Genomic DNA, 20143 nt, shown 5'->3' with positions numbered 1-20143 from the left:
AAAGCGTACCTTGACCGTGCACTAATCATAGCTCGGAGCGTACCCACTGTTCCAATAATGACAGACATTGCTCTAATGGAATAAACGGCTGCTTACTGCAAGGTTGCTAGCAGTCCTGCGGGCTCCGCACTCCTGACACTACGCCGCCAATTGCTATAATGATAGCACTCGAACGCGTATCCGTCCAATCAACTCCTAAGACAAAAGGATACTTCAGTCTCCTCCCCGGCTTGCGACACCTCTGACCTGCTAACGTGACACGTTCGATGGAGTCGTGGGAAACGTGCCAGTGATGCGTTACATCAGGACAACTGCGACAATGATCGAGCCCGCGGAATTCAGAAAGAAATGATGACAGATTGAACTCTAGCTGTGATTATTTCGGACAATATGAACGGAATCACCGCGTCAGTGGACAAACCTGTGACGGAAGTGGAATCGCCGAAGGATGAGCCCAAGCCGAGCAAGTCGGGCGTCCGCGAGAAGCTAATGCACATCAGATCCAGCATAACCGTCGAGCCGATCATCGCTTGCTATATAATGTCAAATGTGTTTTCTGGACTGGCTGTTCAGAATTTGAATTTGGAAAAGGCGTGCCGAGTAAATTTGGGGTACAGTGACGAAGTGTGTTCCGCTTTGAACCAGCGGCAGACAGAGAACTACACGACTGAGGAAGCTGAAGTTCAGAAGCTGACAGCGTCAGTGCAGGCGTGGAAAAATATTGTTCAGACTGCGTTTCCTTGTATTTTGCTGTTGTTCGTCGGCGCCTGGAGCGACAAGACTGGAAAGAGGAAAGCATGTATTCTAGTCCCGATCGTTGGGGAGGTGCTGTGTTGCACGAGTCATATTCTGAATACATATTTCTTTTACGAGTTGCCTCTGGAGCTCACGGCCCTCTCGGACTTGTTCCCTTCGCTCACGGGAGGATGGATTACGGTGTGCGTTGGTGTGTTCAGCTACATCGGTGACGTCACGACCAAGGAAATGAGGACATTCAGAGTAGGAGTGGCCAATTTGTGTATGTCCCTGGGAATACCTATAGGGATGTCGTTGAGTGGTATACTGTTGCAGCAGATCGGTTATTACGGCATATTTTTCATATCGAACTGTTTGTATTTGACGAGTTTAATATACGGCTATATTCGGCTGAAAGATCCAGTCATATCACAGGAGAGACAACAAGTAAGTTTATTTCAACTTTCTCATGAACCTGATATTGCTTAAAAGCCCTTTTGTAAAAGCATGCATCCCTTTCGTACATAGTTCTCATACGGCGAGTCTATTTTACTATTTAAATATATTGATTAATTTTTTACTGGTTAAATTCTTACGAATATTTGCTACTTCTTTACAAGGAATCCGATTAAATTATATAGGATCAATTTATTAAGCACGTGCTTAGGTACCAGAATTCCCAAGTATGAAATAAAATAATAAACGTATTTTCAACATTCTCGACTCACCCCAATTGATTATACTCGCTCGTGTATTACTGAATGTGGAAATTCCCGAGAAAGAATCAGCACGTTCCTTGCTTGTTCATTCGCTGAAGAAGCCTGTTGAATTTTAAAGGCTCGCGCGCGGAAATTAAAAACAGTGTACGGATTGTATCCGTCTTCGAGCGTCCGCCCTGGGTGCTGTATGCATACGGCGCCACCCGTTGGCAAATGTTGAAAGATGATCATAAAACGCAGCCACCCTAGAATTCCCACTAAAATAAGAGGTTTCCATTAGGTGGGCCGCATGACCATTTGCTTGTTCAGAAGGAGAATCATTCACCACTGAATGCAATCACGAACGCTCCTTAAATTTCTTGCGATTGGCCTTATTTTTCGAAATACACGGTAGCATTAAAAACATAATGCCGGCTCTACATTATTCGCGAACAGTTCGCCGAACTTTAGCGGATTCGGTAGACATTGAAGGTTTTTCATTGCGGTAAATTAAATAAATAAATATATTAGGACAAATCACACTGATTGAGTAAGCCCCAAAGTAAGTTTGAAACTTGTATTATGGGATACTAACTCAACGATACTATATTTATAACAAGTATAGATAAACATCCAAGACCCGGGTCAATCAGAAAAATATCATTTTCATGACCCGACCGGGGATAGAACCCGGGACCACTGTGCCACCGACATCGTCAACTCATGTAAACTACTTTATGTTCACGCATTCGCGTCGGCATCTGTCTGAGTTCGGTGATAGTGTGGCAGTGTGCCTACATAAGGGGTACCGTGGAAATATTGCCCAAGACTCTAGCAGTGCTAAAGCCGACACTGTACGCTCTGTGGGCTGACTAATACGGGCAATCGAGGAGGATTCTGCTCGAAAGCGTTGCTACTGGTTGGTTTAGTTTTTCTTTTTTTATACGTTAGTGGTTAGTTTTGGCGTTTAATGTGATTTTATTTTCTGTAGCTGCCATTTTAGTTTCGACAAACAGCAGTATCAGAAAAAAGCATTTTCTAGGTTCTAATGCAATGTGCATTATCAATGTTACATTGTGTTTAATTCTTATTTAATTGAAATGTTATTACATCATGATTTGAAAATATGTGGTTTTTGAGATTATTATTTTTCGTGTCATTACGGGCTTTATACCTAATGTATCTACTACACTAAAATCAAGTTGTGTATTAGCTATATAATAATGCCATAGCTGTGAATTTCCTCAAGGAACAATTAAATACGTCAAGTCAAAATCTGGCTCCTGACATGAAATTCTCAATGTGAATTCAGATAAAATTTTAAATTGTAAATCTTGTTTTTCCGGTTTCTTCCTCAGTTCTAAACCTTGTTTGAAATAACAACTCATAATCTTCGTACAAATACACCAACTAAAACGAGTTATAAAAAAAAACTGCTCAAAAATGAACAACGCATATTCACCCGAACAACCACAACAATTACTCGCCCCAATATTGAGCTTACGATCAATTTTCAGCGTTGTATGCTGATGTTTACTTTCGAATTTCCATATCGCCGTGTTACAACAAACATCAATCAATTTCTGAGGCTTAATCTCAATCATGCTGGTACACCTGGATTATAAGATTACCCTGGTACCAGTACGTAGCCAATTGAGGAGAGGTCGTGAGAAATTACGGGATAAGGCATAGTCTTATGTTACAGACAGCGATTAATGAAGAGTTCTGACTTATGTAGGTGTTATGATGATGCTCCTTAAGTCAGGCGTTTCCAAACAGTTCGCAGCTCATTTATACTTATACTATCTTTTGCCCGCCGCTTCGCCCGCGTGTATTTCCCATGGGAGCACTTATTTTTCCGGGATGAAAGGTACCCTATATCCTTTTTCATACTTCAAGTATGCAAAACTTCAAGAAGATTGGTTCAGTAGATTGAGCGTGAACAAGTAACAAACAAACAAAATACTTTCGCATTTATAATATTAGTTGGTTAGGGTTAGGATTAGGATAGTAGCATTTAGTTATTTTTCGCCTCGGTATAGTTGAAAAATTTGAAGTATTGTATGTTTCCTAAATATTTAAATGAGCCGAGCTAGGTCAATAGTGCTAAAGAAGCTATGATCTCAACACCCCCCAGTCTAATTAACCTAAGATGAGATTTAGATTCTTCATAGTCGTATTCCACATGGCTAAGGGCTGTGGTCATTACGTGGAATTAAACACACACAACAAATTTCTTGGCATTAGTAATGAAGTGGCCATTTCACACACAAGTTAATAATCAAACAGTGTGCAGGTTTCCTCACGATGGTTTTCATTCACTGGAAGTAAGTGGTGATCGATGAAAAGAACTATACATGAGTCAGATTGGTATACAAACTCATGTGGCACAAGTAGGATTTGTACCTGGGACCTTTCGAACCACAGGCGGGCGACTTAACCATTACACCACCACCGCTTCTTAGAGTCAATCTTCTTGTAAGCTATCGCTGGCTATCTTCTTCATGTCGAGTCGGATTGTGGTTCGCTATACATTATCGCGAAGAAGTTCGCTGAACATTGACGGATTCGGTACCTATACATTTCTGGTTTTTCATTGCGATAAATTATAGCTCTCATAAAAAATACGCAATGTTCATGCTTTCGCTTTTAAATCTGTCTGAGTTCGGCGATTACAAGTATAATTTTAACCTATTTGAAATGTTCCCTCCATTATAAGTAGATTGAATATTTTTTGAAAAATATTAGCAATATCCCAACATATACTAGACTTTATGAAGCAGCTTTGCATAGAATCTGTAGCAGGAAATGGCAAATTTATTTTGCTCTCACATAAAAATTTACCGATCGGCTGATCGATCGTAGTATGGAAAGTAAAAAAATGTTTTTATTTTTTAAGATGTTATATTCCTTGTATGATCAAATATAATTAGAAAGATTGAACATTTAACTTACCACTTTTTCAAAATTCTCAATTGTTGAACTGAAAAAAGACTCATTTCCACTAGTCCAACTGATAAGCCCTTTGATATGTAAGTGGAACACCGCCCTTACTCGTACCTATAATCAAAAGGTTTACCGAAACTAAAATAATAGTTTGAAAGTTAAAGGTCTGTCGTCCTTTGGATCCTTCACCGACAAATCTCACCTATGCGAGCCTCGTATAATGGTCACCGCATACTGCTTTATATATTATTGTTTGCTAAATTAATAGCTGTTCTATAAAATGTAATATATCTTTGAACTTTTTTAAGTTTATTCCTTAAAATTGGGTTACCAAAAAAAATAATTTATTAGTTAACAAAAATCCTTTTTTAATTCTCTGTGCTCGAAAAGCAATCATTATATATGCTATTCTAAGGTTTCCGGTAAATCTCTTATCATAACATTTTTTACATCATAGCTAATTTCCATTCTGTTAAATTATGAATTCATTGAGTATCGCCCTCCATTTAATGTTCTCTCGGACCTCCTGTGTTTGGTGGAACCATAATTCATTATGGGTCCAAATAGGGGTTGTGAAATAATTAAAATTCTGAACTGTACATGAACTGTTCTTTATTATTTTCCGGATCAAAACATAGTTAAGGTATAAACAATAATTAAACTTCGCTCAATTATAGTAAAATGCAAACTTTAATTTTAAAAAGATTTGATTTTAAGTGTAATTTAGGAAAAAAACGGACCAAAGAATCCGTATCATTAATATTAAAATCTGTCTGTCTGTCACACTTTCACTGTTAAACACTCTTAAAAATCGGATTTTTTATAATTGAAAACAGATATACTTAACGACACGGGGTCGAACTAATTCGACTGCAAAAGGCGACATTAAAAAAGGAATTTCAGGAAAAAATATTTATTATTAGGGTTTAAATAAATTTCCTTCGGCATTTCTTCTCAGCTGTGGTCGTTACGAAAGCTAAAAACTGCTTTGGTAAATACTGCCCGTAAAGGTTTAATTTCTGAATAAATAATTTATAAATAAGAACAGAACTTAATCTATTGGTATGGATTAAAAGGATTTACAACATAAAGTACTATAAGTTAAAATTGAAAAATAAAACTAAATAATAAATAAATGAATAAATTATTTAACTTTTATTTTGGTTCCCTATCATTGTCCGGTGAGCTTAAGCCCAGCGATTGCGTAACACGTCCCCCTCATTCAAATTTGCGTAGCCGTGAAGCAATTTATCACTTAGACAGGCGTCGACTGCATGATGTATAGCTCTAGCTATCGCTGTAATCGGAAAAAGGGATAATTACAATTCTAGACCGATAGTGAAAGTCCTTATGATAGCAAATTGTAGGTGTTTGTTTCTATAGTTGCACACAGCTGATAGAGGTATTTCGTTATGTCGTTCGTAATGTCGTTGGCAATTAAACAATACCATTCATAATAATTTTATATGGATCTGTATAATTCGGGAATATATGAAATTTTATATTTATATTTTGTTTTTCTTTATTACTTTATTTATGATTAGCGGTCCGCTTGTCTCGGCTCCGCTTGGGTTAAACTATAATAAACTATATAAACCTAATTCTTTCTTTTGGATCTTCTTCTTGACCTTATCCCACTCATATGGGGTCGGCACAGTATGTAATTTCCTTCCATTTCGTTCTGTCATTTGCCATATCTATCGATACTTCTTTCCTGTTCATACTATCCTTGACACACTCTATCCATTTCTTCTTAGGTCTTCCTTTATTCCTGGAACCCTTTACTTCCATCTTTAATGCCCTTTGAAAAATTCTTCCTTTTGGACCTATCTATTAAAAAAATCCCGCATCAAGATCCGTCGCGTAGTTTTTAGATTTAAGCTAAGTAAGAGCTATCTAAATTAATACGTAGAATTTTTACAATTTATAGGTAAAATCTTCAGCACCAGAAAAATGTATTTAAGATTAAAATAAAACAGTTATTCTTTCTTATTATAGTCCTCTACGCGCCAAGAATAACATGCGGTCAGAAACCTCTTTCTATAAATACAGCCGACGAACACTTTACAATTGAAGATATAAATGCTTCAGGATTTTATGGATCTTGGAGAATATTTTTGTTGTTTTAGTTTAGGATTTCCCTCAAGTAAAACTTGCGAATTTCATTAACAATTTGGCTGGGATTGTTTAAATAGAATTTTATGCAATTTTAATGGACAAACGGTCAAAATATTATCGAGGTTAAAAATATTGGAACTCGACCAGAACGTGACTAATAATTTACAGAAAAGTCAACAGTAACGAAAATTATTACAAACAGCAGAACTGCAACTACAGAATAAAATCTAATATCTTAATATTGTTCCTAAAGTTGTTTAAAATCTTAAAACCCCTATTACACTGGCTTCACCAGAACCTTATAATAAATGCTAATACTATAAGCGTCTAAGTGCAATTCCGTGTTTTCCATAACACAACAACTTTATTCTGCAACAGCTAAAAGATAATCTTTTTAAAATTCAATAATTTTCATAATATCCCAGACTAGATATGGTTTGGCGAATACAATTTGTTAAATTCTCAAAATGCGCGTAGCCAACTTTATTTCTGTCTCCATAGACTACACTACTACATACAGGGTGACTTTTTCCTTTCAAATACTTGGTTGACTGGAAGAAATCCCTTTCTGAGATAAGTCCGCCTTTGTACGCGTTCTTTCTTTATTTCACTGCTTTCTTTGTATGTGTTTTCTTCGTGCAATAAAGAGTTTACAAACAAACAAACAAACTTTTTATACATTGGCAGTATTTTGTCTACATGCTCCAGTCCACGATTCTTTACAACTTTTAGTATGAGAGTCACTCCGAAATCGCGAAAAATAAAATATGTAGTTCTATACAAAATTAAATACCTAAGTTGCGGGAAATATATGGATCAGCTGATTTTTTTTGTCGATTTCAAGATTAGCTCCGTACGAAAAGTTGTTCAGTACCATCGACTGAGCATGTAAATAAAATAATGTGAATGTAAAAGAAATCACCCTGTATATAAAGGCACAAATTTGCAAAAAATAATATAATAGACAATAAATAGGTCCAATGAAACCAAACACAGAAAAGAGCACAACACATCCAGAACTGTAGTCAAATATCTGAAAACAGGAACATACATTTTCTAGCGTTGAAAATCGAACCCGTGGCCTCCAATTAGCGGATATACTTGATCGTCAGTGACGTTACACCACGGAGGTCTCCATTCAAACTTCTACACACTTCCGCTGAACTATGACATATGTCGACGCTAATGAATGAACATTGCGTGTTTTGTATAAGAGCTGTTATTTACCGTAATGAGAAACCAGCGATGTATACCGAACCCACCAAAGTTCGGCGAACTGTTTTTGTCATAAAGCTTTTTATTCCAGACTTCATTAATTCACTTTTTACTCTGCGGATATTTTAGATTCGTATTTTGTCTCCTTGATCGACTCTTACGATACAATATTAGTGTTTTTGATGCGCTGTTCGCTGTTTCTTAATCTTTTTGAAAATAACTTGTTTAAAATATATAGTTCAATGTTATACGCCTGTATAATTTAACTGTGCATGACTACAACTAACGATAAATTATTTCAACCGATTAAAAATAATTGGACTGTTTGATTTCTCACAGAGCAATGATATTCAATTATTTTATGTACAGTAATACGAAACGAAAACAAGTGACTAACAATTTGAATGAAGTTAGGGCATAGTAGCTACTTTGTGAGCATTATTAACGCATGCCTGCTCGTATCTCCGAAACTTGATATTGGCGGTCAAACTTTCAGAATTTATATCTAATGTGCCTTATAGATTTTAGTTCACTAGATAACTTCATTTTCGTGTGAATTGTTTTATATCCAAAGTTGAATCTCACTTAGAAATTCCGGGTAAATAGTCAAGTATTATTTTATGTTTTGTTTCGGTCTAGTTAAAATTTTAATCGATAATTTCAAAAGATGATAATATAGTATCATGAAAATGTACCTTTCAATAGATAATCTCCTACAAATGTTATTCGTTACAGTTAAATGATTTAAATTAATACAAGATAATTTCCTTTTATATTAGTACTTAAATAAGTAACTTTTAAATAAAAATAAGTCTTTGGTTTTCGCGCATGATGTCACATAGTAATATTTATTATCTTAAAATAAAATTATGATCATAAAATATGAGATGATATTTGTTCTTATTTACCAAGATCATATTGTCATAGCTATATAGGTTCTGCATGCACTGGATCTCTTTCCAGCATTGCATTCGTAGCGTCGCCAAAGAAGCAGTCTAAAGGATACAAATATAATAAACCTTGCAACACAAAAGACACACAATTTTATTTATAAGACTACGCTCTGGTGTCTTTATTTTGTACTCTATATTATATATGCCCAGATTGACCTTTATTTTATCGGTTAATTTTCTATTCCTATAGGGATATTAAGGGTTGTTTGACAACTTGAGACATTGTATTCTTTGTTACACGTACTTAGAACGAAACACATGAAATTAAAGTGTTTACATTATGTATTTTTCTTCAATGTGAGTTTTCACTCTATAGCGGGCTTATAGTAGATTTAATAGTGATAGGTTGTTAGCCTATAGCCTTATGAAGTGGCTTATCAGGCTATCCCTCCAGTGTACAAGCGTTTACTCTGACTATTCCAATCTGGTCGTGTGGAGAAGCAGCTGGTACACTCTTGTTTTACTATCGTTTCAAGAATCATGAAGTATTCTTCTAAAACAAAATATGACGCGTTCCAGGAGCTGCCAACGGGATGTCGAGGCTGGTTGTGGTCCTTCTTCGACGCCCGACACGTGAAGGAGACCTTGACTGTGGCGTTCCGCAGCGGGCCCCGGAGACGGAGGCTCAGGGTGTCCTTGCTCATCGTTGTGGTGTGCGTAATATTTGGACCTTTACATGGTGAGTTAGTGGGGAAAACTCTGGTGGAAACTCGCGAAGTTGAAAGAGTTCTCTCTGTAAACCGTTACTTATTACTCAAGTCTTAATCTATTATAAAATAATATATAATGGGCCCGTTAAATGCAATGCAATATTTTGATTTATAATTTATTGAAATATTATTTAAATTTATAACGTAATTAATTATGATCTGCTACTGATCTGCATTGAAATTAGTGTCTGAACTTGTTTCAGGTGAAATGAACGTGTTGTACCTTTTCATGAGGTACCGGTTCAACTGGAATGAGGTTCAGTTCAGTATGTTCTGTACGTACAGCATCATCACAAACCTCGCCGGTATGTATTAAGACCCACTTTTACGTACCATCAAATATCTATAGTCAGAAGCGGTGGTGGTGTAATAGTTAAGACGCTTGTTAGGTCCCAGGTTAGAATTAGTTTGTATACCAATCTAACCACTTGCTTCCAGTGAAGGAAAATATCGTGAGACCTGTACTCTGGTTGAATATCAAATGTGTGTGAAATGTCTGTGCCAAGAAAGTCGTCGTGTGTTTCATTCCACGTAATGACCACGACCCTCAGTCATGAGGAATACACGATTAGGAAGAAAAGTAGATATCTATTGTCATAACGAAACCATGACAGAATGTGCTTGTGTTATAATAATAGTCGCAAAGTCTAATAAAAAGTAGGTTCTAAAGAACCTATCTTTAGAAACTAATTGAGATAAAATAATTACCGATTTATCTTAATATCAAAAATTCAATATAGATTGAACTATTTGTTAGGTGGTTTCGATTGTATATGTACATTGTAATATATGTATGAGTACTAGTATCATTATTTACTTAAACTCAATACGACAACAGGATCAATATTATTGAAAGTTATCAGTGCAATGGTTAAACTGTGGACAATCACTAAAGGTGAGTTGAACCTACCTTCCTCTTGAATAACTCTATCTATTTAAAAGATCTAAGCATGCATAAGGACGGACAGACAGCGAGAAGCGACATTATTTTATACTATGTAGAGATAGTAAATATTGTCGATGCTATACGATAGCGCTTTGGCTCAGTGTAAAATCAACATTATGCAATTGAATTACTGTCCAGCTTCAGTTTGATTGGCGAAAAAATAAAATGATAAACATTGACATAGTTTAGTTACATGTGATCAATAAAGTTTGTTCTCCTCGATATATTCTTTTCAAAAAACAAAATAGGTGTATAGTGGCTGCGACAAATAAAAAAACGCTAACTTTAATTAAACCCCTTTTAGTGTAAATTAAAAAATATTATAAATTATCTATTTTCTAGTAGTGATGACAGACAAAATTCGCCTTTCGGTTGGATACTAGTAATTAGTTACTTTAATGAAAATATGCATTTTCCATCCAAGGCAAAAGCGTCATTGTTCTCAAAGTAAGTAGCGCGCGCTTCCACGATTTACATAGCTCTTATTAGCTAGGCAATTATTTATTAATTTTTACGTATCAAAGTTCTTTTGGTATTTGGTATTATGAACTATATTACCGTGCTTGTGGGCGTACCGTTTAGGCTAATGGTTAAACTTGAAAATATATATTTTCCCTTCACACGAATATGAGCGAGAGAACTGCACACTATATAGTGAAGACGAAAAATTTTTTTCGATTTTCACCCTCTGACCACCTGACCACACTCGTGGTTAGTTTTGGAAGGTAATCATAGATAAAATTAATATATATTTCTTTTAACTATGGAGGTAACGATATATTTCTTTTATCTATGGAGGTAACATATCTGTCTGATTCGTGTGTTGCTGTAAAAAGTTGCTTCCGGATGTGTTCTGTTTTTTAACTAGAAGTTATTATTTTTTTAATTTTTTAACTTACGAGTCACATTAACTAATAACGTGACTACACTTTTTGATCAGCGTTTAATGTCAAAGATTTTTTTTTTCTGTTAAAGATGGCATTACCACTTCACTATATTATAGCAAACGAAAAAGATTTGAACTAAGTACTTACAAAACTTGTCAATATTAGCTAAACTAACTTATGTGAACTTGTGTGCAGCCCACATTCATCCATTTCATTCCCTTAGGGATGTAATTTCCAAAGTTCCTTATTTGCTGAGTTACATACACGAAAGTGCTGACTTGATTTCGTCAAGGTGTATATGCATGCTAATGGTCTAAGTACTAAGGACTACTTATTTAAGAAAAAAAGTGGAAAAGCGGCACACTGGCTCCAACACGTCTTATTAATAACCTCTCTACAAAATTTAAGCAAGCGAAAGGACTATAAAGAGAATTTTCTAAAAGGCTATATATAGACTACTAACCTATCACTATATAATTTAATCTCAATTTCACCAATATACAGCTTAATGTAGTTATCCTTGGCTCTGTCTATCCCGTAATGGTTAAATACGTGATGTACGCCTCTATCTATTATAATCTATTTTTATCCGCCTGTTTTATTACACTCTTATACAAACAATTCAACGTCCAATTTTCATATGAATAGTTGTCGTGTATTTTTGTTATTAACACGTAATATTGATAATTCAGACACCTGTCTGAATTATCTTCTTAACTATTTTCAAGGTACTAACTATCTTCAAGGTACACCTGTACCTTGAAGATAGTGCAATGTTTGTTGCATATGCGCTTATTTGCTGAGATATTATTGTGTACAAACAGATACCAGTGCTGTAATAATTTTACTTGCTGAGCTGATTTATAGCACTTTAACCATACAAATATATGCTTAGTAGGCTCTTCTCACATACTATCCATTGTCCATGTTGACATAATGAAAATTTGAAAAACTTTATTAGTATGGCAGTATGGATGATTGTATTCTTGCTTCAAAATGAAGAAGATCTCGTATGGTTCTGAATAATGAAGTTACATTTTAATTTTTAGACTTAATTTCCGTTCTAATTAAACGATATAGATGTTGAAAAGATTTATAAAATGTGAATAAAAATAAAGTAACTTACACACTACTCATATTTCGAACTAGGACTGCCATCACTTAATTTTTCGACACTGGAGAAAATCTTCAATACTTCACGTTAAATTGAAATCTTTTTCCCGGAAAACTGTGATAATATGTCGCTCGTTTCTTCGCCAGACGTCTTTTAAACTTGGGAATGTCGGTCGAACGGCAGCCCTAACTCAAACTATTATGCCAAGCCAATGTTTCGCAGTCAAAAGGCCTGTGTACTGAGCCGATTGGATCCTTTGTCGTTGATACAATTGCCTGTCCACATCCAAAAGCATTGGTACCTTTGAATCAGGGCAACGATTGTCTCCTAAAGACAACAGGTCAATCGACAAACGAAGCCTTGCTTGATAGCTTCATTTGAATATCTGAAATATACAGAATGGTAAAGATACTTGACCCGTTCAGTTCAGCCCGTTCAAAAGCATGGAATACTTGCTGCACCCAAAGGGCTTCGCTCCCGTGGGAATTTCTTCATATAAAGTACCATATGTGTTATTCCCAGTTATATACCAAATTTGATCATAATCGGTGCAGTAGATTTTGCCTGAAAGAGTAACAAACATATACACATTCACTCACAACCTAAGACCTACATTTGTTAATTGACGTCTTTGGAGAAAGGCTGTGGTGAAGTTTGTTGCGCCGCTTCTTCTTCACCTGCGCTTTGGAAATGAGTGATGTATATCATCCTAAATTGAATAAAGAATTTTTAATTTGAATTTGAACAACTTTCGCATTTTTATTAATAGGATTAGTAGTATGCTCCACTCGCAAGAACAGAATTCTCAATTGATACTTAGTACAAAATTACTTCTCCAGGTACACTATTTTCCATCAGCATCTTCAGCGACTTCATGAAGCTGGACGATACGGTGGTGGGCATTATCTCCTGCACCAGCAAGATCCTCGCCTCCTTCATATTCGCCTTTGCCACCACCACCTTCGAGATTTACATGGGTGAGTCTGTCAGGGCATGTAGTCCTAATGGTACCACTCCACATCCGTGGATGTCATACGATGCGACTCTTTCTTTATTATCGAGTGTGTTTATTGCTCTATTGTGAATTTCATGAGCATTTGAACGCGGCGTGTAGCGTTTCATTAGTGTCCGACATTTTTTTTTAAATAAAGAATATATATTTTTTTAATTAAACATTTATAAAATTAACATTGCACCAGTACTTTACTTATTTATAAAATAGGATAATGAAATTGATTACTGTGTATGGTACAATTTAATTAACACTAATGAGAGCCCGCGGCAGGGTTCAGAACGCTCGTTAAATTCACCCGCCTAAAGGTTTCTTATATGACTTTTTACAACTAACAATTGCTATCTAGAGGCGAGTATTTAAAGCGAGTAAGGGACACAGCTTATTCAGCTGATGAGCTATATAATAGTATTTTCAATAATACTAACGGCTCGAGGCTTCGTTTACGTGGAAATATTGCAATAAATATTTACTATAAGTACTTCCGGATAACAATTTACCTGTGTTCAATTTTTTATAGAAATCCGTTGAAAAGACTTTAAGTGATTGATTAACAAATAGTTTCTTATACTCACTTGCTTATATTCACGTGTCCAGTGACGAATTTAGCGATTTTTTAGATCAGAATACCAGAATACAGATATATACAATTTTAGTTATAAAAGACACAGTAGCACTTGACAACAGTGTTAAGAGTTTCTAAACGGATTTGTTTAATGATGTTTGTTTTAGTGTTTGCACCTTTTTGTTTACTCTGTGGTATCCTAGAACTTGGGTAATTCCCCAGGTCATTTTATTTTTTTACTTAGACAACAACAAAGATGGAAAGGAAATTGATAATGTAACATTCCTAAAACCTTAATACTCCTTTTTTGGCAGTCGTGTAATACTCCATTTTGATAGTAATTTCACGTCACGCATTTTTTATTGTTCACTAGCTTTTGCCTGCGATTTCGCTTGCGTTTATCTCGGATTCTAAGCAATGTATCGCGATAAAACCTATAGCATATTTTAAATTAGACTATACGCTATATATCTGTGAAGACCGCATCAAATCCCATCCAGAAGTTTTTGCGTGATGAGCGATCAAACATTCACACAGACAAAAATTTAAATTTTGCTAATATAGTGTATTAAGGTGAAATAACGAAGAAAGTTCAAATGTATTCATTGTTTCAGCGCCTTTGGTGGAGATTTTCAATGGCACATCTTTCATTGCAATGCGGTCCATTGCGTCTAAATTGGTGACCAGCGAGGAATTAGGTAAGTTTTACGCTTGTACCTCAATTGTTGTAGCTGGTAGTTTTAATATTAGACAGCGTCGAAGGCTAAAATTTGAATTAATTTTAATTATAATTGGACAATTGAACGGTCCATACGGAGCAATGGGTCCGGTGAACTAAAGCACAATAACATTAAAATATCGCCTGACATAGGTTTTAACTACAGTCTTCTATACCATAAACGGATGTGCTTATTACTAACAGGTATAAAAAGATTACAATTACTACACACCACGGAGGTCATTAATTATTGATCTTTTTTTTTATTAATTAGCCTATCGATGTGTCTCACTGTTGGGCAACGGCTGTTCCTTTTTTCACAAATATTTTTCGAGGGCAGCCATCAACTTGATCTTATGATATGTAATAATCATTACTATTTAATTTACAATATATTTCCATATTTATTACACTGGTCTTTAGAAAGATCTTTTTAATTAATTCTTATATTAAATTAAAAAATCATTTATTCAAGTTGTTTACATTCTGAGCGTTTTCCTGGTTGTTTCACAGCCGTTGAGGCAGCAGCAGCATCGGAGTTAGGATCCGCTGTCCTACTTTTTTGTCTCCAAATTCTCTATTTGAATGTTAACAATAAAAAGTCTTCACTAAACAAAGCTTAAATATTTTCCTATTTTGGTCACTGGGTTAAGTATTCATGCCTTTCTGTATCCTGACTATAAAGCTATCAAATCTTTGTTTTTCGATTGACCTGTTGTGTTTAAGAAATCCTTATTACTACCTGCCTATCAAAAAATATTATTCCTGAGATACATACTCATATAAGCAGAGTCTCCATCGAAATGAACTCTCATATCGCAGTCGAGATTAATGTTATACTTGTCAGAAAGATTTCGCTAAGTAATTATCTCTTGAACAAAACAATAATAAAACGATTATCGTGTACGTCTTGTACATTTGATCGTAATTACTCGTATTAGAATTTCATAAAGTGATAAAGCGTGTATTTGATTGTAATTTATCATTATATGTTTGTTTATAATGAATAATGAATTAATTACGTCTTGCAAGATTGTAAATATATGCTCACATTTTTGATCATTTACTTAGATATTTTAGTCAAATTATATTATTTACTTCGTAGTTTTTAGATTGTTCGTATTATAGGAGTCTAGATTATGCGGTCACCTATGGCGGTCACAGATGTTTTGGAAATCACTTTAAACAGATACACATTTATAAGAAAAAAAAATAGAAATATATATACTTAGCAACCTTCGTTATGACCGCTATTTCATTTAAAAAAATATAGAATTGAAGAGTTATAAAATGAAACAGCTATCCAAAAACACCTTTAATTCTGATGAGCACAATTTTGCTTCACATATAGTGGAATTAGATATACAAAATAGGTCACAAAATTATCAATTTCAACAATAGAATCTACCTAATACAATTTCCCTTCAGGTAAAGTGAACTCTCTCTTCGGCCTAGCCGAGGCCATGATGCCCCTGGTCTACGGCCCGCTGTACTCTCGTGTGTACATGGCGACCCTGAACATTATGCCCGGGACCGTCTTCCTTCTCGGGGCGGCCATGACTGTACCTGCTGTTGCTATCTTTGGGTAAGATTTTCCTATTCTTCTTCACATTTTTCATGTCTTTATTATATTGTTTTTATGTAGGACTAGCTGCGACCCGGGGCTTCGCTCCCGTGGGAACTTTTGGATAAAAAGTATCCTATGTGTTATTTCAGGTTATATTCTACCCGTGTACCAAATTTCATAACAATCCGTTCAGTAGTTTCGTGTGAAAAAACATACATCCCCACAAACTCTCGCATTTATAATATTAGTAGATTTAAAGTCTTTTCATTTAGTTTTATGGCATTTGGCTATTTTTGGACAAAAATGTAAATGGAAGTTTTCAGTAATATTTTTAGTTTAATAAATATATTGTGCATAAAATAAACAAAACATAACATAATCTGATTATAACAAATATTAATTTATTCATAGTTACATTCCTGGGAGACTCCATTGTTCAATAGTTCTTCCTTACTTATTATTCTCTGTAGGCGCGGCAGAATTTTTGTGCTGTTGACCATTACTAGCATGAAGACGTGGGCATGAACTACAAGCAGTTAGAACCCGTGCAGAATATATGTATCTTTCAACATAATTTTATGAATTTTGGCACAGAGACAGATCTATTTTGTAAAGGAGAAAAAAATTAATTCGCAAAATAAAAATAGTAGATTCAATACTAGAAGTCACCAATTACGATCGGGATGATCGTAATAAAACTACACTTTTAATCCTAAAAACTAAAACTATACTTTTAATCCTAAAATATGTAACTGAAATTAAAATAAAATTCAAAGTATTTGCACCAAGTTATAGTGTAACTTTCGAATAATTTGCCAATATATGACAATAAGTATTTTTAAAAAGGCTTCAACTGGTTTGTGGTGGAATTTGAACCCACACATCATAAGGCTACTAACCTGCTTATATAGAATATTAATTACGCTACGGTTGTACGCGTATTGTTATGGAATTAGTTTTTTGTATAGCCAACCATATATCAAAGTAACCTACAATGAAGCAGTTGTGGTGTAATCGTTAAGACTGCAAAAATTAATCAAAACGGTCCCGAATGGTGGGTGCGAATCCTCATGAGTTTGTATATCAATCTAACTCATGTATATAGGTTCTGGTGAAGGAAAACATCGTGAGGGGCGACGTCGTCTCGTACAACGTAGTTTATATACTCCTGATGGTTTAGTCTATCTCAGTGACCAATTTCATCAAAATCTGTCCCCTAGTTTTAATTTAAATAAATAATATTCATTTAATCAAGCTTAGATCCTTTTGTATGTAACAGTGAGATACGGTTAGTATAACGGTTAGTAATACAAATCATATACACAACGTAAGATTTATAAAATATTCGCATTTATAATTAGTAGGATTAAGATTAAGTCTATGTCAATTTAATTATACATATATATAATAACATTTAAATAAAAATCAGTCAGTATATTGGTTCAGTAATGATTTAAGCTTTAATGACAGTTTCAATTCGTTCAATGAATGACTGAAATTTGGTATTCCGATATAATTACTTGGGATAGCACATGTGGTTACTATTTATCCCTAAATTCTTATTGTAGTATCAGTACAATTTCTTCTTATTTTTATCATGTTCAATCTAATGTAAAATTTGTGACGACCAGTATTTTATTACTGAAAAATGACCTATAGAGGAAGAAAACCTATCAAAATGCTCAGAAAAGATAGTAAGGGTGAGAGAGAGATTAATAAATAATAAAAATAAAAAAAATCATTTATTTCAGACTTTTGTGGTCCACATATTGTTGAATATAAAATTAAATTGAATTGAAATTATTATTATTAAAATTAAAAAAATCCTAATCAATCAATTCTCATCCTATAAGTTTGTAAACTCTTCACGCTCTTCAATCCAATTCTGGCATTTTACGTACATGTGTTTGAAGTGCGGAGAAAGACATAGGGTATTTTTCATCCCGGAAAAAGAACTGCTCAGTGGGAAATTCACGTGGGCAGAGCCGTAGCCGAAATCGAGTATATTTTTATTTTTTTAAATTATCTATTGTTTCAGATGGATGTACTTTGAGCAGCAGAAAGACAATAGTATTGAAGAAACCGAAAATGTGAATAAAAACGTGTAACCCTTAAGCAAAAACCTTCAAAAGCATTTACTATAAGTGAAAAATAGACGTTTTCGTGGGTTTAAGGGTGAGTTGCACCATCAAATTTGACATTGATTTTAACCGGTGCATCGCTGACGTGTAGGCAAAATGGCGTACATCGTGTTTTCAGCACTCGTTACAGTTAACGTCATAGTTGACGGAGCAACCCACCCTAAGTGTATGAGAAATAAATAAATGCTGTATAAAAGGAAATTACTTTGTTTGGAATCGGCCGTTATGTCTCATCATCATCATCATCATCATCTGCAGCCCTCCGTGACCCACTGCTGGGCACAGGCCTCCTTCCGTCTCCATCTCTGTCCTGGGCCATCAGTCCCCATCCAGTTGTTGCCAGCACTTTCCTTCACATCGTCGACCCATCTGGCCGCCGGATGTCCTACGCTCCGTTTTCCAGTTCGTGTTCAGTTTAACAGGGAAAATGCTTTTCTCCGTAATGAAAATGTAGCCTTTGTTCTTCTCCATACTGTGAACTATATGTATGAGAGATTTCAAGAAGATTGGTTGAGTAGGAGATAACAAACAAACATACTTTTGCATAGGTACTTATATGATATTAGTTGGGATTTGGACGATTAACGCTGCCAATGGTCTAACAATTAAAGATGCCGAAGCGGAGTGGAAAGGAAATGAACCCTGGGCTCCGACGTTTAACGTCTGAGGAAGTAGCCGGAAAATTCAGATAAGATAGAATAAATGCTGTGTAAAATGAAAGTTTTTGTTTGGTTTATGCCGTTGCGTGTATAAGAAAAATGACATATGTTTCCTAAATATTATTGATTCGGATGATAAAGTTCGCTCAAGATGTTTGAGTTTAATATCGTTCGAGTTTGTAGATTGTTTCTATAAGGCCCTTTTCACATTGTGCTATCGAAATGGGAAATAAAATTAGTAACCAGCTAAAACTAAGTAACGAATCAGATGCAAGTGGTATTTTGTCCTGAAGATAACTAAAATCACCGGCTTTTCACTGTGTATGTTACTAGTATTAGGTAATCTACAATGACACATGTGTTATAAATGCAGTAATCAGTAACATTAGCGACTTTGTGCACAATACACGATTAAGAGCGCGCGAGTCGATTTAAAAAAATATATGTTGTGTCTCTAATTTCAGTGGAAAAATTAGTTCACAAACAGATTTGTCGTGCGTGTACAATTGAAATGTACGTGCTAAAACGAGCAGTGGAGCTACGGTTAACGACTAATTTAATCGCCCCGTGTGTGATTGGGCTAAGTATGTTTGTGTACGCATTACGGTCTGGTATGGCGATATAAGAGTGTTTGCTGACATAAAGCGAACAAATGGACGCGCGGCGGCCGCGCTGCTCCAACATACAGCTAATTCAATCCAATATATCTGTTTATTTACAATCGCCAGTCGCGAAGTGCACCCATCAAAGAAATACACACAAACCTTTTCAAGATTATCGATGACCGCGACCCTCCACAATCAATCAAGCATTATTTCTATTAGGACCCCTCATATGGCACCCTAAACCGAATTTTCAAGAAAACAAACATAAAAAATGATTGCGATATAACTCCGTCGAAATAAGGAAAATAATAAAGGCGGAATGGACAAAACCGAGAAAGTGGAAATGGGTACGTCGCGGGGAGAGACAACAGAAGTCTTACCGTTAAAATCGGAAACCAATAACGGGGTGCAAAACATGACCTTTATTGAGAAAATAAAATATGTCAAGTCCAATATTACAGTGGAGCCGGTTTTGGCTTTTTACGTGATGCCGAGTGTGTTGGCGATGTTGGCTACGCAAAACCTCAATTTGGATAAAGCCTGTAGGGTTAATT

At 35.3% G+C, this 20143-nt stretch overlaps 1 protein-coding gene across 1 annotated transcript; it reads left to right on the top strand.

Annotated features, from left to right (window-relative positions):
* Window positions 1-216: 216 nt before the first annotated feature.
* On the top strand, window positions 217-18526 carry LOC128670988 (probable peptidoglycan muropeptide transporter SLC46). The gene is made up of 7 exons (XM_053747045.2): window positions 217-1182; window positions 9185-9344; window positions 9579-9680; window positions 13162-13299; window positions 14514-14597; window positions 16046-16202; window positions 18223-18526. Exons 1-7 carry the CDS (start codon window positions 391-393, stop codon window positions 18290-18292), a joined length of 1503 nt encoding a protein of 500 aa, XP_053603020.1. The 5' UTR covers window positions 217-390; the 3' UTR covers window positions 18293-18526.
* The last annotated feature ends 1617 nt before the right edge of the window (window positions 18527-20143 follow it).

Source organism: Plodia interpunctella, chromosome 6 (genome assembly GCF_027563975.2).
Source record: "Plodia interpunctella isolate USDA-ARS_2022_Savannah chromosome 6, ilPloInte3.2, whole genome shotgun sequence".
Lineage (NCBI taxonomy): Eukaryota > Metazoa > Arthropoda > Insecta > Lepidoptera > Pyralidae > Plodia > Plodia interpunctella.
This window is presented reverse-complemented; position numbering and strand designations above follow the sequence as displayed.

Bases quoted from the DNA above. Each gene is read 5' to 3' on its own strand.
- LOC128670988 (XM_053747045.2), top strand. From the start codon at position 391: ATGAACGGAATCACCGCGTCAGTGGACAAACCTGTGACGGAAGTGGAA. The intron at 1,183-9,184 runs GTAAGTTTATTT...GACGCGTTCCAG, and splicing joins TATCACAGGAGAGACAACAA to GAGCTGCCAACGGGATGTCG. The intron at 9,345-9,578 runs GTGAGTTAGTGG...AACTTGTTTCAG, and splicing joins AATATTTGGACCTTTACATG to GTGAAATGAACGTGTTGTAC.